At 41.3% G+C, this 14,975-nt stretch overlaps 1 protein-coding gene across 3 annotated transcripts in view; it reads right to left on the reverse strand.

The window, feature by feature from the left end:
* Window positions 1-14,975, reverse strand: part of SNX31 (sorting nexin 31) — an 81,159-nt gene that overhangs the window by 3,288 nt on the left and 62,896 nt on the right. For 2 of the 3 annotated variants that reach the window (XM_019528016.1, XM_019528014.1), the window contains 9 exons: window positions 11,872-11,982; window positions 10,633-10,723; window positions 8,527-8,614; window positions 5,847-5,916; window positions 4,752-4,844; window positions 4,241-4,444; window positions 3,649-3,756; window positions 1,967-2,041; window positions 822-878 (listed from right to left, as the gene is read on the reverse strand). In XM_019528016.1, coding sequence (XP_019383561.1) covers window positions 822-878; window positions 1,967-2,041; window positions 3,649-3,756; window positions 4,241-4,444; window positions 4,752-4,844; window positions 5,847-5,916; window positions 8,527-8,614; window positions 10,633-10,723; window positions 11,872-11,982 — 897 coding nt within the window. The remainder of the gene's footprint in view (window positions 1-821; window positions 879-1,966; window positions 2,042-3,648; window positions 3,757-4,240; window positions 4,445-4,751; window positions 4,845-5,846; window positions 5,917-8,526; window positions 8,615-10,632; window positions 10,724-11,871; window positions 11,983-14,975) is intronic. The other variant, XM_019528015.1, reaches the window with a different exon arrangement.

Consider the following 14,975-nt stretch of genomic DNA (forward strand, 5'->3'; position numbering starts at 1 on the left):
ATGTGCATTTTTATATTGCAATTGCCACACTGGATTCAGTGTCACGGTCCATTTAGAGTAGTATCCTGCCTAGAATTATGGCCAGGACCAGGTACATCAGAGTACAGGACATAAGTCTACGAAAGATAATTTAATAATTTGGTCAGAGAGAAAATTTCCTCCTACCTTCTGGCTGGGGAGAAGACCATGTGGCCTATTTAAATTTTGCCTGAATCCTGCTACGATCTTATCTTGATTTCTTTCACCAATGAGTCCCAAAAAGTCAGCTCTGTTGCTTTCCAATTTATGTATTTGGTTATTGTTCAGCTAACATTTTAACTGACCATATTTAATTCAGTGGATGTTCCAAGTATTAACCATGAGCATGGGTTGGAGCAATTGCTACGTGCAATTAGTGTTGTATTACTGGTCACTCAGTGTGTTCTTCCGACTCTCTCACTGCATAACTGCCATGAAGGAGATTCCAAGATTACTGCACAACACTTGCAGAGCAAATCTTTGTGCAAGTACATAATCTACACAAACACTTGCAAGTGGCTATGTGCACCTACACGCATACATGGAACATTTTTACTTTCTGCAATCAAGATTTCACTCAAACACTTTGGCAAAAATCAAAGAGTAGCAGATTGTTGCTAAGCCCATTAATACAAGTTAGCATTTTTAGTCTAAGACGCTTCAAGTTTTCTTCCAGCCTTCATCCAATTCTAATTCGTTTTCAGTGGAAGCCTGCCTAGGTGAGGAACCCCGTTATTTGGTGCAAACGATGTTAATAAGAAAATCTGCTTGTAATTATAATTTCAGTTACTTGTTTCACTTACTTGGTTCTGTTGCATGCTAGAATTCTTGCTTTTACTGGATTCAGGCATCTCAATCTGCTGAAGAGAGTAGTGAGATTAGCATATAACAAGCCTAGAGAAAGCAAGTACAAAGACAAACCACACTGTACACAGACAAAGCAAACTGGTGCCAGGACTGGATTCCAGTGAAGCTGGTGGAAGCTGCACATTAATAGTCCTGTTCATAGTCACTCTAGCTTTCCAGCAGTAGCAACAGAAGCTGAATATTACACACCACTACATTTAAAACTTTAAAATTTACCTATCTTACTCAGCAATCTAAAGATGAAAAAAAAACAGTTTCAAAATTCAACTCAAAATCACCTATTTTTGGTAGTTCATTGTTTTAAAACTGTGAACACAGAAGTCATTTGTTGCCTTCTTGTTCATTTTATGAGCAAAGTCTCACATGCAATTCCCCCCTGCAAAGAAAAAGACTTTGACAGAACAGCAGTCTCAGTCTCTTTGGATATAGGAATGTTAACAAAGGCATTATTAACATTAAGCATTGGGATACTGACCACTGGTGCAGAAATGCCTGGAAGTGTTACAGATTTAAATTTAAAGCTTCTTATGTAAAAGCAACAATGAGGAACCTTCTGGTAACAAGTTTTAATTTTAGTATGTATTAAAATTCCCTCTATGAAGAGGCAGATTGCTTCCAATTTTTTTAAAGGATGTTTCTTAGATTAGTCTTAGATCACAGTAAATACTGTGAACAACTCCATTAGGGAAAATGAAGATTCAGGCAAGAATACAGTTGTCAAGATGGATGCATTAAAAACAGTGATGGTACCAGCATGCTTTCCTATGTGTGAAAAATAAAATCTAAATGGGAAATGAAAGAGACCAATTTTAAACATTCTTCTGGCAAGAGGTCATCTTTAAAACAGCATTTCTTGTGACATTTCCACCCTCTTATCAATTAATTCTGTGACAACATATAAAATGTTGGAAGCCGCAAAAACTGCTATACTAGGACTCCCTCTAACTCAGCTGCAATGAGGGTGGCAGCAGTGGAAGCTCTGTTCCCTTAAAAGGTCCCCCAGTATAGCTGAAACCATGTGCAATTCACAGCCAGGCTGACGCATGCAGGCTCCAACAGTTGCACTGACAGCCTGACTCACCAGTTCTTGCTCTTTGGTTGTCTTCATCAGCTGTTCCGATATCATTTTTTTAAAGCAGCTGCTTAGCAGAAATGCCTTACAATGGATAAAAAGAATGGATTTTAGCTTCTCTTATTAAAAAAAATTCCTCAACTTCCCTGCCCTTCCAGTCTGTAACCCAGTTCTTAGTCTTAGAATTTGGTTAGATTTTACTCCACATTTAAAATATATGCAGTCAAACCTACTTGCTGTTTTTATCATTGGTCCTGTAAAGTAAGCTATTATTTTATAACTGCCTACTGTGCACAGCTGTGAGGCAGTTCAAATGCACTTAGGGCTAGTTTAGACTATTGAAATGTGGCATTATCTGCATCAGTACAAGTACCTATTCCCACTTCTAATGTGTCCATAAGCATTGAGAATCTAGAATTTCAAGAACAGAAAATGGAAGTGGCTGGAATTTTATTCCCCTGAAAAGTCAGATCCCATGTGCTGTCAATTCACATGCATCACTACAATCTCTGGGAGCCAGCACTACTACCATTACACCTTACATAGTTAGTGTCCATGTGGACTAAGGCACCAACATGTTAGCTTGCACAGTTCGACTGGGGCCTGATGCAAAGTCAAAGTTACTGGGAACTTAATGGGTTTCTGGATCAAGCTCTTGGCCCTTCCAGATGCCAGCACCTTTCCAAGCTATATATTCTTTTTCTTTTTAAGTGGTAAGATTCCTCACTCACTTGAGCAAACCGAGACCTTAATTTAAATACATTCAGCAGAAGAACTAACAAGGGAATTTCAGTTGTCTGTTCTCTCATGCCAGCGACCCAGAAGAAAAGCTGCCTCTGCTGAACGCTGGTTATTTGGAGAGGAGTCATGTTCTCGTAAAATGTAGAGCAACAACAAATAAATATGCTGCTACATAATAGTGGAGATTATAAAGAGTCACATTGGAATGCAGAAGTAATGAATGAAAAAAATATGCATTTTGATTTCACTTGGAAAGTTCTCACTGTTACTAAGTGGGGGTTGAGGAAGACAAGAGAAGAGAAGGAAGAAGAAACAGTTTATTTGAGGAATGAACCTCTTCTTTCTTTTGTTTTTAGAAGTGCCAGAACCAAGACACCCAGAATCAAAAACATCCATAGAATCTACATAATTTGATATTTCTACTAAGCATCTTAATTGCATATTTGCCATGTCTCTTCTGCGATTTTTAAAAGAACTGCCAGAAATTAGATGGAAGGGATGGGACATTAATGGGGATGTGTTTACAATATGCCTACATAGATTTAGAGCCACTATGAACCTCGTTTTATTTATTTAACCTGGATTTGGGCAAGAGGCTTATGTGTTCCACATGCCATGTGGAAGATGGGCTTTTTAACCTGTCAGGAATACTTAAAGGCCTGTGTTTGTAGACAGTCACTAGGCTAGTAAATAATAAAAGAAAGTCAGCATTGCTTCATACCATATTAACTACAAGACATTTCTCACACCATGAAGGAAACACCCTGCCCCCTGCACTGCGAGGTATTTGAGCTTTCATATAACACTGTTCCTAGACTAAGCTGGTATAGACAGCAGCTGCATCCAGCCACAGAAACTGTACATGCTTATTCTAAAGAGTAGAAGTCAGGCCCATTGCCTACCAGCCTACCTTTCTTTGCTGGCCACCTTTTTACTGCCTCCAAACTAACCTGTTTTGTGTAAAAGACTACCCATTTCCATGTGTCTGAATCATTGTACTCGAACCTGAGCTCCAGGGTCTCATCACTCCCTTCACCATTTGAATCTGTAACAGCACCCTGAAAAGCAGAAACAGAAGAAACAGCTACAAAGTGGCATTAACTCAGATTTAAGGTTGGACTCTTTAAATCTGACAACTTCACTTTATGCCACTTGGCTGAAGATACTCCAAAGTGGCTAGAGTTCTGTATTGGTAAAGTGCCCCTTTATGCATGTGGGGAACCTCCACCAGTATAAAGTTGGCTAAAGTGGCCCTGCTGCCTCCTACACTGCTCTACTCACAGTCTGGCATATGGGAAGACAGATGGAGTGCAAAGGGCTGCATCCAGGGAAGGGAAGAGACCTTGTCAGAATAATGCATCTCCATGCCCGATTTGCCACAGGCATAAAAATCAATAAAGGAATTTATGTTAAGAACCAGGGAACTACAAGCAGCTCCCAACAGCATTAAGCCTTCCTTCAGGGAAAAGAAAGGGCAGGAGAAGAAAATTAAGATCTATTTAAACGGAGCATAGAAAGGTGTGAAGCCAGCGAGATACTTACTAGAAAGGTGACCTGCCAGCACCTCACTCTGTTGATCTTGAAGCTGATTACTTTGGTCTGATTAGTAGGCAGTTTTATGCAGCAGTAAATCTCATTATTCCCCACATGGACATCTGCAGAACAGCCTACTTCTGGATAATCACAGGTGCAAGGATCAAGCTTTATGTATCCATAGTGCTGCACTTCACTAACTAGCTCTAAAAACTGTATCAGAAAGACAGAATTAGGAAGTTCTACAAGACTGATGAGGAGACAGGTGTGATCTAGTGACATAAGCAATGGGCTAAAAATGAAGGACTGAAGGTTTTTAGTCTCAGCTCTACCAACTAATTTTCACCTATGATCAGATAGTACTTCCCTGTCTGCAAGTCACTGGGAATATAAATATGTAACCTCAAGATTCAATTTAAGAAGTTATTTCTCAGAGAATTGGAAATCACATGCATGTCAAGGGTCTTCATCCTGCAGTATGTTCTTAATGTGTTTATCTTAATTTAACAGAACACTTTACCTTCATTTTGTTTGCTGATTTTTGTAGCAATTCAAGTTTCTGCATCTGTTCATCTGTGGGTTTAACCCAGTTCCTCTCAATTTCCTGTACTGCCTTAAATGAAGTTCAAAAAATTAGTAAACTTTAGCAAGTTTCTCCTTTTTGTCCCATTAGTAGAATAAAAATCCCAGAATCTTTTAAAACAGGACCTTATATTTTCAGACTTCTTGTTATCTTTGGCAGATATCCTAGAGTTATTCTCAGCTTGCTTATGCAAAGCTTTGATCCAAGGCACTCAAAGTATTACAACATAGTATCGTAGAAAATTGGGGCTGGAAAGGATATCAGGAAGTCACTAGTCCAATCCCCCTGCTCAAGGAAAGAGTCATCTCCGCCTAGCCATCCTAGACAACTCTTTGTCTAAACTGGTCTTAGAAACTTTGGAAACAAAGCCTCACATACAACTACCAAGCATTATCACCAAAACTTCAAGAACACCCTTTAGTTTGCCCAAAAAGTCTGCTAGTCTAGAGCTTGCGTGGGGCTGCTCCCATACTAAGTTTGAAACCATTTACTATCTCTCTACTGAGAATTCAAAGTTACTACAGGAGATTTTCCCCCACCTTCTGAGAGCTAAGAGGAGATCTTACAGATTTTTATTCGATCATCCAGAATAATTAATCTCTGGAAAGAGACCAACACAAGGGGATATTTTGATCCTTAAAAAGACAGGGGATTTTGTTTTTAAATAATGGAAGTAGTTTAGAACAAAACTGCAGTCTCAACCTTAACACCACCATCATAACACCATCTACAGATTGTCATGAGGAGAATGTGGAAGGGAACTCAAGTTACTACCTTCATGTAAAGAATTATTATACTAAGAAGAAACAGGTAGATTATGCAGCAGGTTTACTATGCAGTACAGAGAACATGCTCCTCAACAGTGCTCTCTTTTTATTATTTTAAGAAAGAAAAAAATGTGGCAAGATTGAATAGAAAGAAACTGTACTTTTTCCTGCTTAGGATCATTTAAGCAAAAGTCATTTAAAAACACATTTCTTATATTAAGATGGGGAAATAGCTTTTAGAAATACCATGGATTTCCATTTTTACCTGCATATAGAGTAAGTTCACTGAGGCTCTACAGTCCAGCAGCATTTTATCAAGGGCTGGATCCATATACCTGCGAAAAATGCAAAAAAGTTACACAACTAAACACTGCTCTCAGAATTCAGGATTGTTTTTCTGCTTAAATATTCAGTTGAATGCACAGCACAAAAAACACTAGGTTATAGAACAGAGGTTGGTAACATTTTTGGCTAGTGCCAAAAAACACTCCAACCCTGACCCATGCCTCGACTTGGCATGCCAGAGGCAGGAGGTGGGAGAGTGGCAAGGGGCCCAATCCTTGGTGCTGGTGGTGGCTGCAAGTTGCCTCCAGATGGATGGCAGGGAAGGCGCCCAGGTTGCACTGCCCTTGCCCCTTTCCCACCCTGAGGTGCACTTGTAGTTGCTGCCAGCACGGAGCCAGTGCCAGGGCTCTGGAGCCCAGTTCGGCTGTTTGCAGCCTGCCTGCTACAGCTGCCCAGAGCCTGGGCTTGCAGACAGGAGCCTGTGAACAGCTGCGTCGGCTCCAGAACCCTAGCTGGGCTCCGTGGCAGTGGCAGGTGCTCATGTGCCTCCAGCTGGATGGTGCGAGTGGGGCCTGGGGTAGTGCAACCCTGCCCCCCCACTATTTACCTGGAGGCGCGTGTGCAGCCGTTGCCGTCATGGAACCTGGCCAAGGGCTCTGGAGACTGGTGCAACTGTTTGCAGCCTTTTGGCTGCAGCTAGCTCAGGCCAGCTGTAGCATGCCAAGCAAAATGGTCTTGTGTGCCATGCTCTGATACATGTGCCATGGGTTGCTGACCCTTGTTATAGAATGTTCCACCACATTAGCTACAGAAAAGTGTCACATTCAAGGGTGCATGGAAAAATTGCAGCCAATAGGCTGCAGTATGGAAATAAATTAAAGTCAACTGTTCTAATTGGCTTATCTGCTTTTATTACAGTAGTACTGAAAACTATGATTAATTTAGAACTGAAGCATTAAAAATATGAATAAAAAACACAAGGGTTTCTCTTGGCTTTCCCTCATTCATCCAAAACAAACTCCATGCTTGTCTGCACAAAGAAGTTTGCCAGCAGAACTGTAGCCTACCTACTTTTAAGTCACTGCTGCAACTGCAGTATAGTATAGGTATACCTGAGCCAGCTTTAAACTGGCTAGGTTGCTACCAGTAGCAATCTAGCCACAGCAGCATGAAGAACAGCTCAACTGCAAAACTCACTGAGCTACCTGATGTCATGCCTGAGCTAAATAATTTAAAAGCTTATACCTACACTATACTGCAAAGTAGATGTGCCTTATATCTGTATTTGGACACAGCACTGCACGTTTTTCCATTTAGCCTGTGTCTTTTCCAAAGTGGTATGAATTTATTTGGAATAAAGATCCTGTGGTACTAGCACAGGTGTGACCACATGAAGTTATACTGGCATAAGCATAGCAGTACAACCATGCTGATAGAACTAGGCCACTAGTTTCCCCCATGCAGAATACTTTTATGAACTAGACAACAGATATATTTGCCAAGCCTTAGCCCAATGACTTGTTAGTTACCAATTGTGAAATGCACCTGAACACAGGTTTTTAATGCAACCAAGTGACAGATACTTTAAGCACAGCAGCAGTGCTAGAATTCTGGTATTTTGTGCAGTAACATGCAGCAATACAATCTTTGGAAAAATATACCCTAAAGGCTAGGTACAGACATTCAAAAAGCCTGAGATGGAATCAATCTAAGTTACACAGTTTTCTATAAGGGGCATAAGTTTAGATTGGTAGTGAACAGAACACACATTCGCCCTTTCGTGTGGGGACAAATCTTAGACTGGATTCCTCCATTTTTAAACCAATCTGTGTGCACCAAATTTCTGTTCTGTTATGGGTACAGACTGGTTTCCAATCACTTTTACCGGTAAAAGTGTAATGTCTGTACCTAAGTGATTTCTTCATGCATGAACTGCAACTTGCAACTCAGAATCCCCCATCCCTCTTGTTCTCTGATCTCAGAAGATAGCCATTTAAATATTTTAAACTATAGTTTATTTTCCCACTACACTTGGAAGCATTTGTAAACTAGAGCAAGATTACCCAAAAGAAAGAAAAAATAGGCCTCCTTTACTAGAAGTTTTGACCAAAGATATTAAACTACAGACCACCCCAATCTTGAACTTTACATATATTAGTGAATAATTGGCTCATTGCAGCAAGGGACATTCCATGATTACCACAATGAGTGGACTTAAAAGTATGCAGGGCCACTGAAGCTGGTCAGTTCCCATATTATACCAAGGGACTCAAAGACAAATCAGGACAGTCAGGCTGAATGCATAGAATCTAAGCTGCTGTGAGGATTTACTTCTCTAGTACATTTATATTTGGTGGTGCAAGAGTGATGCCGTAGCCATGATGGTCCATAAATTACGCGAGAGACAAGGATTTCTTAGGGTGATATTTTCTATTGGATCAACTGTGGTATGTAGTTGGGATAATGTTAGACAAGTGTTTGAATGCAAGACATTTCAAATCCTGCAACATGAGGAAGAATATTATTGCATTCAAACGCTTGTCTAACTTTATCCCAAATACATAGTTTGCCCAATACAAGGTATCACCTTAAGAAATCCTCGTCTCTCACAATTATATTTGCAATACATGGTGCTAATCTATCATCAGCTTCCTACTCACCACTTCCTGATCCCAAGCTTACAGGGCAATTCTTTCATGCTCTGAAGACTCACATAGGGAAGTTCAAATGCTGCCACTTTTTTCACAACTGAAGGTCGGGTGGGAGGGGAAAAAAGAAAAGAAATATTGTTGAATCCTCCCTCGAAAACAAAACAGGTATTTTAGTATTTCATTAACACTCAATCATGGTCATGCATAATAACATTCATTGTGTAGATGAAAAAGGACTTCACAAAAATCAGGTCTGAGAAAGATAAAGCAACAACTATGTTGTTTAGATTTCCCCATTAATCTAACCTTAAGGAGCTTCAAACTACAGTGCTCCTCATTTATGCATCTCTGAATTAATCTTAATCTGCCCTGCCTTCTGCCTGACTTCAGACTAACATAGCTAACCACTTATTTCTGTCAAATCCCATGAAAGAAAGGAGGAGGAGGTTAATTAGTATAGATTTCAAACAAGTTTGAGCAGACAGGACATCTGCAGATACAGCTCCAATGCAGACCTTTGTGATTTTGTTACATGAGCAAGGTTGGCACAAAACGATTCATTGCTTGAAAAAAACAAAACAAAAACAAAAACAAACCAACAAAACAAAACAAGAATGCTCTCAGGAAGGTGCAAGTACAAGTCTCATATTCAGTGGGGATTAATTTCATAAGGAAGTCTTCCATAAAATGGAGGGTCTCACCCTGCATCTCTTCAGTTAAGACTCCAGTTCAGCAAGACACTTAAACACCTCCCTGACTTTAAGCAGGCAAGTGCTCAGATTCCCAGCTCTAGGTTTGTGTTGACTTAGCATGTATGGCCTTATAAACAGTTCTGTATGTGCACCCGGGGAATGCATTGCTCATTTATAAAGGTAAATAAATGCAATATGCAGAAAAAAATGCTCCCATATGCCACTTATTTTTATGCTGTAGCACAATGAGCATGTAATTTCATACATGACTATAGTAAAGCGCTATGTAAATTTATACAAGAGGTGCCAGAGCAAGAGATGCTTATTGCATAGGAGAACCCAGGGACCTCACATGCTCAGCACCACATTCTTCTTCTCTCATCCCTGAAAGCATGAACTATTTCAGACATTAAGTGATAAAAAAATAGGCACATATAGCGAGGCTTGGCAGCATTTCCTGCCACACTGAGGAAGTCACCTACACACTACATCAAGCACAGCCCTTGTGCCCAGTAATTTGGCACCATTTGCAATATGCATTTTTTTTGCTAGAAACCTATAGAACACTTTTTCAATGATGAGCCTTAAAGCACTTTCAGAAGTGCAGGAACTGAGGAGGAGAGGGGTTAAATGACGTGGCAAAGGTCAAATACAGGATCAGTAACAGAGCCAGGAGTCTAGTCTTGGTGTGAAATCCTGGTCCCACTGATCTCTGTGGAGAAGCTACTGTTGACTTAATGGAAGTCAGGATTTTACCCTCATTCTCCTATATCCTGACCCTGGCTTACATCCACTAAATTACCACTGGCCACCTGTGGTAAGGATATATACACAAGAAGCATATAAAAGACTAAAAAAAGAAAGATACAACTATGCAGATAATCATATTCTAGATTTCGGTCACATTCAGGTTCATCACTGTCAGGAACTCTGTAAATTTCATCAGCTAAGAAATGGAAAATTAAGGTATAAACTAGAACCAGTTAATGTTTTGCCTTTGTATGTAAAAGCTTTGGGTTTGATAAATAGCTTTTATTTCAGAGTATAGTAATTGGCAGAGAAACCTAAAATGAAAACATCTAGCTAAGTGCTCAACAAAAAACATACAAGTCACCAAGTTGCTACATGCCTTGTAACTTAAAAGGAATAAAAACATCCTTAAATGAAAAGTTCATTGTGCTTAGAACAACCCTCACCCACTTAGTACCATGCTTTGTTTGCTTCCCTCTCTCCCTCCCTTGGTGACTGGGTCATACATAAAAATTTCTAAAAATTGCCTGTTCCAACCCTGAGTTAACAAAACTGATGTGTCTGTTAGGTCAAACAGCAGAACTTCATGCTTTTCAACCCAGAGGTGCCATCTTCAATTCCCTCTGCAATGACACCTGCAGGTGCACTGCGTTGTGCCTTGAGCATAGCTTACCAGAGACAGTTCCACTGTTGTGATCTTGAATAAAAAATAAACTAAAATATCCGATCAGTTCTCTTGACAGTCCCATCTTGTATGAGGCAACCTTTAAAAAAAAAAAACACACACACACACAAAAAAAGTACCTATCCATCAGGACATGAATGGAGTAAAACCATTCTGCAACTTACTTTTTATTTTACACTGCTCCCCTTTCTAGAATAATAATTATTTGAAAAAAAATGAATGCTCCAACATGGAAGTGGTTAAAATTTATCATGGTATTTGCAGTATTATGAGGATTGTCAATTCACAGCCCAGTGAGAACTACAGGGCATACACACACTTGGATATTTCACTTGTTTACATGGCTGCTTACTGGTACAGACTAAACCCTGGGGGAAAACCAAAACACAAACACACATCTGCCCTTGTTGAGCTGATACAGTCCCACCACATCCCCAAACACATTGTATCTACAAAGTCTGCAACTAGTTGGTAATTCTGGTCTAGATATCAAGGGCCTAACCTTCAGACACCTGTTTCAGTGCATTTCAGCCTAGCCTTCAGAACAGTATTTGGCTGCTATGAGGCACAAAACCAAACTAGTAATGGTTTATTATTTGTACTGCAACAGCAGCTTTACATGCTAGCACCATGGTATCAGGTACTGTGAAAACAGCCTATGAAAAGCTTATGATCTGACTCTAGACACCAAGTGGATATAAGCCAGACAGGGAACAGAGAGGACTGGTGAGAAGTGGTCAGCATGATAAGCTGTAGTCACAGTGCAGCAGTTGTCTTGAACTATGTCTAAACTAAGGCTAGAGCATCTTTGGCCATACAGGTGGGCACCAGGAAGTTTAAACAGATTTGGCCTGAACCATATCAAAACAAAGTTAAATCTATTTACCCAAGACAGTAGGACAGACTGGGCCAAAATGGCCAAACAGTTGCAGGGATATTGAGTAGCTGAAGTTTTTTGAGGGTAGAGGATGTGGCAGGGAGGAGTGCTGATGAATATAAACACTAGAGAAGACATTTATATAAAAAGGTTAGATACTTAAAATAGATAGTAGTCAGCTCATGGGTAAATCTTAACTGCAAAATTAGCAAGTTCTAAATTCTGTTCTTTGTAGGTATTCCCTCTGATTTTTTTTTGGCCTATTTTCTACTAATATGCAAAGGAGATCATTGTTTTCTCTTCACAGCTCGTGCAGTTAGGAATGTGAGTAGGACCCCACATAGAAATACCTCTAGTATTCTTTCAGCTGTGTCCGACGTCTGGATATCCAGCCTAATATTCCTTCCGTCAGCCAGGTAAACATCTAGACAAGCCTTCTGTGGCTGGATCTTAAATGTATCCTGTTGAAGTGAAATATAAACAGGTTTACTGCTTCCCTGATATAGATACTGATGCTCTTCCTCCAAAGTAACTCCAGAGACACCAACTGGATTGTGGGAAGGAAACTGAAGCAAGACTGAAGCTGGGATGGGGAAGTACCACGCTGACTCTATTCCTACCTTCAGACTCAGAAGAGAGGCCCTATATATAAGAAGCAGAATTACCAGAGCAATTATCCTTCCCCTGGGAAACTTCAGAGATGTAGTTTTACCACAGGTTCTCATGTATTTGCTATATATCATATTACCAGGATGCTGTGCCAGAACCAGAAAGGCTCTTTAAGCTTCTCCTGAGCTTACAGCACCTTTCTGCAGTTTGATGTTGACATAGATGAAGAAATCCAACATTGCCTCAAATATGCAAATGCAGCCTTGGGACTCCTGAAGAAGCAGGTGTTCAAAGATTGCAACCTCAGATCCAAAACCAAGCTCATGGTTCTTATCAAGCAGCTGTGATCCCCACCTTGCTGAACAGAGCTGAGACATGGGCAACATACAGGAGACATTTAAAGTTGTTGGAGAAGTACCATCAAGGCTGCCTGCAGAAGATGCTTCGAATCCAGTGGGAAGACAGACACACCAACACTAGCGTCCTCCTGCAAGCAAACACTAGGAGTACTGAGGCAATGATCATTTGACATCAACTTCATTGGACCGACCATTTCATCCGGATGTCTCACTCCAGACTCCCAAAGCAAGTTTTATTCTCAGCTCAGTCAAGGCGTACGCTAAAGAAGAGGGCCAAGAAAGTGCATCAGGGACAACTTCAAGGCCAACTTAAAAAAATGCAACATCGATGTTAAGTCATGGGAGATTATTGTTCAGGACTGCCCCAAATGGAGGAAGAGTCTGCCTCAGGGATCTCAGTACTTTATAACCTCACAACATCAGGAGATGGAAAAGTGAGAGTGGCAGAAACAGTGTGTTGAGGCCTAAATCAAGAATCCAGCGTCACCCACCCCACACGGAAACCCACACTGTCCGAGCTGCAGTGGAGTCTGTTGATCCTGGATAGGCTTCATCAGCCATCTTTGGATGCACAGATAAGACCATCATGAAAGACAATCATCCTCGACTGCAAGGGATTGCTGAAGAGAGAATTTAGGGTTTGAGTATCCTGGAGAAGAGCAGACAGAAGGTTTTGCACCACAGATGTTTCAGCCTTGACTCTGCCTGCTTTGTTTGAACTACTTTGCCACTGTGAGCCCTTGGGGAAGAGGTCGACAAACTTGTACTTTGTATGCTTGTGCACACATATGCATGGAACTACAAAAAATGGAGTAATCTGATTTTTTTTTTTTTGGAAGATCATGGATTTAAATTATTCTGAAGATTAGTTCAGCCCCAAAGAAGTAAACAGTACTAATGTTCCTCACACATATCAAAGAGCAAAGCTTTATACCATCATAGAAATATAGCCCAGGTCTTTCTGTAAAAGGAACAAACACCAGTGAAGATCCCCGTGCCTATACCAGGGAGGTGGTTGATATAAAGGAGGACTCATTAAACAAGGATGCAACTTGAAACTGGTTTGCACAATTTAATATTTATTTTACAGACAGGAGCTGTTTAAGATGTTATTTATATTGAGCACAGCAACCACATCATGGGACCTTGTTACAAAACAGCCATGCCTGACTTGGTCCCAGAGTGAACCAGTGCAAGAGCTAGTAAAGTCCCAAATGGGAGTATGCAGAGCTGTCCAGTGCTACTGACACCACTAGACTAAGTTGTATTTTAATTGCATTGAACTGGGTCCCAAGTAAAGGAGAGAAGTAAGTATATCTGTGCAAAATTGTATAATTTAATACTTCCACTACAGCAATTTAAATTTGGGAAAGTACATGAGCAGCCAGCACACTGAACTAAAAAGAAGGGAAACATTTTTCTGGGTTTCATTCCTTCATTGAACCTGTTTAAAACCCGAGACCTGAGCTAGCCAAGAATAAGGCAAGATTCATGCTTTTGGAAGTTACCAGGTTTTGAAGGGTAACATATTAAATAAATTCAGTGCATTTATCATTTCTCTTCTCTAAAGCTCATTTTTCATCTTGAAGTAATCCCAGCTCTTTGTGATAAAAATAGAGACTAGGAAAAGCTGGAGTGGAACATGTCAAAAGAAGATAAAACAGAGTAATACAACTTCCTGAGGATGCCCTGGCATTGGGATGAATCCAACAACCAAGGCTGTCTTCGCCACTGTGTGAGACTACACTGAGGGTTTGCAGGGAGAGCTGGAGAAGGTTTTGGTCCATAAAAGGCACAGAAACTCATGCAAGAGCAAAACAAGCAGCTCCTTCAGACAGTCCAGGACACAGATGAACTGCTAAAGTAACAAAAGGGAATGACCACTCACATCAGGGTTCCCTGCATTGAGTTACCATATTTCCAGTTCCAAAAAAGAGGACACCTGTTGTGCAGAAAGGGGTGGGGGGGAGGAACTGGTATATGACTGTAGGGGGGCAGTGATATGCCGGTGCCCTGCCCATTCCATTGCCCTTCACTCCCAAGCCACAGCCCTCCCCACCCCCAAGCCCTGCTGCTGCCCCTCACTCCTGACCCGCAGACTACTGGCCTTGCCAGTGCCCGTCACTCCCAACCTGCAGTACTTTGCCCCTCTGGGCCATGCTGATGCCCCTCACTCCCAATCCACAACCCACCCCATCCCTGCCAGTGCCCATCATTCCCAACCCACAGCCCCCTGCTCCCTCCAGCATTTTCCAGCTGCCCCACCCCTCACCCCTGTGAGCAAGGGCAGACCCCTGCCCTGTCAGATGGCCCACGCAGCTCCCTGCTGCCCCTGAAGGCCCCCCCCAATCCCCTTCCCCTGCTGGAGGGGTAGGCACAGTGCCTGGACAGCTTCCCTCAGTGCTGGCAGGCAGACACCCACCCCCCTCACACTCATTCCCTCCACATACACACCCCCCCCTGCAGCCCCCTGGAAAGTCCCCAAG

This window comes from Gavialis gangeticus, unplaced genomic scaffold (assembly GCF_001723915.1).
Source record: "Gavialis gangeticus isolate Ggan-Ray unplaced genomic scaffold, GavGan_comp1, whole genome shotgun sequence".
NCBI lineage: Eukaryota > Metazoa > Chordata > Crocodylia > Gavialidae > Gavialis > Gavialis gangeticus.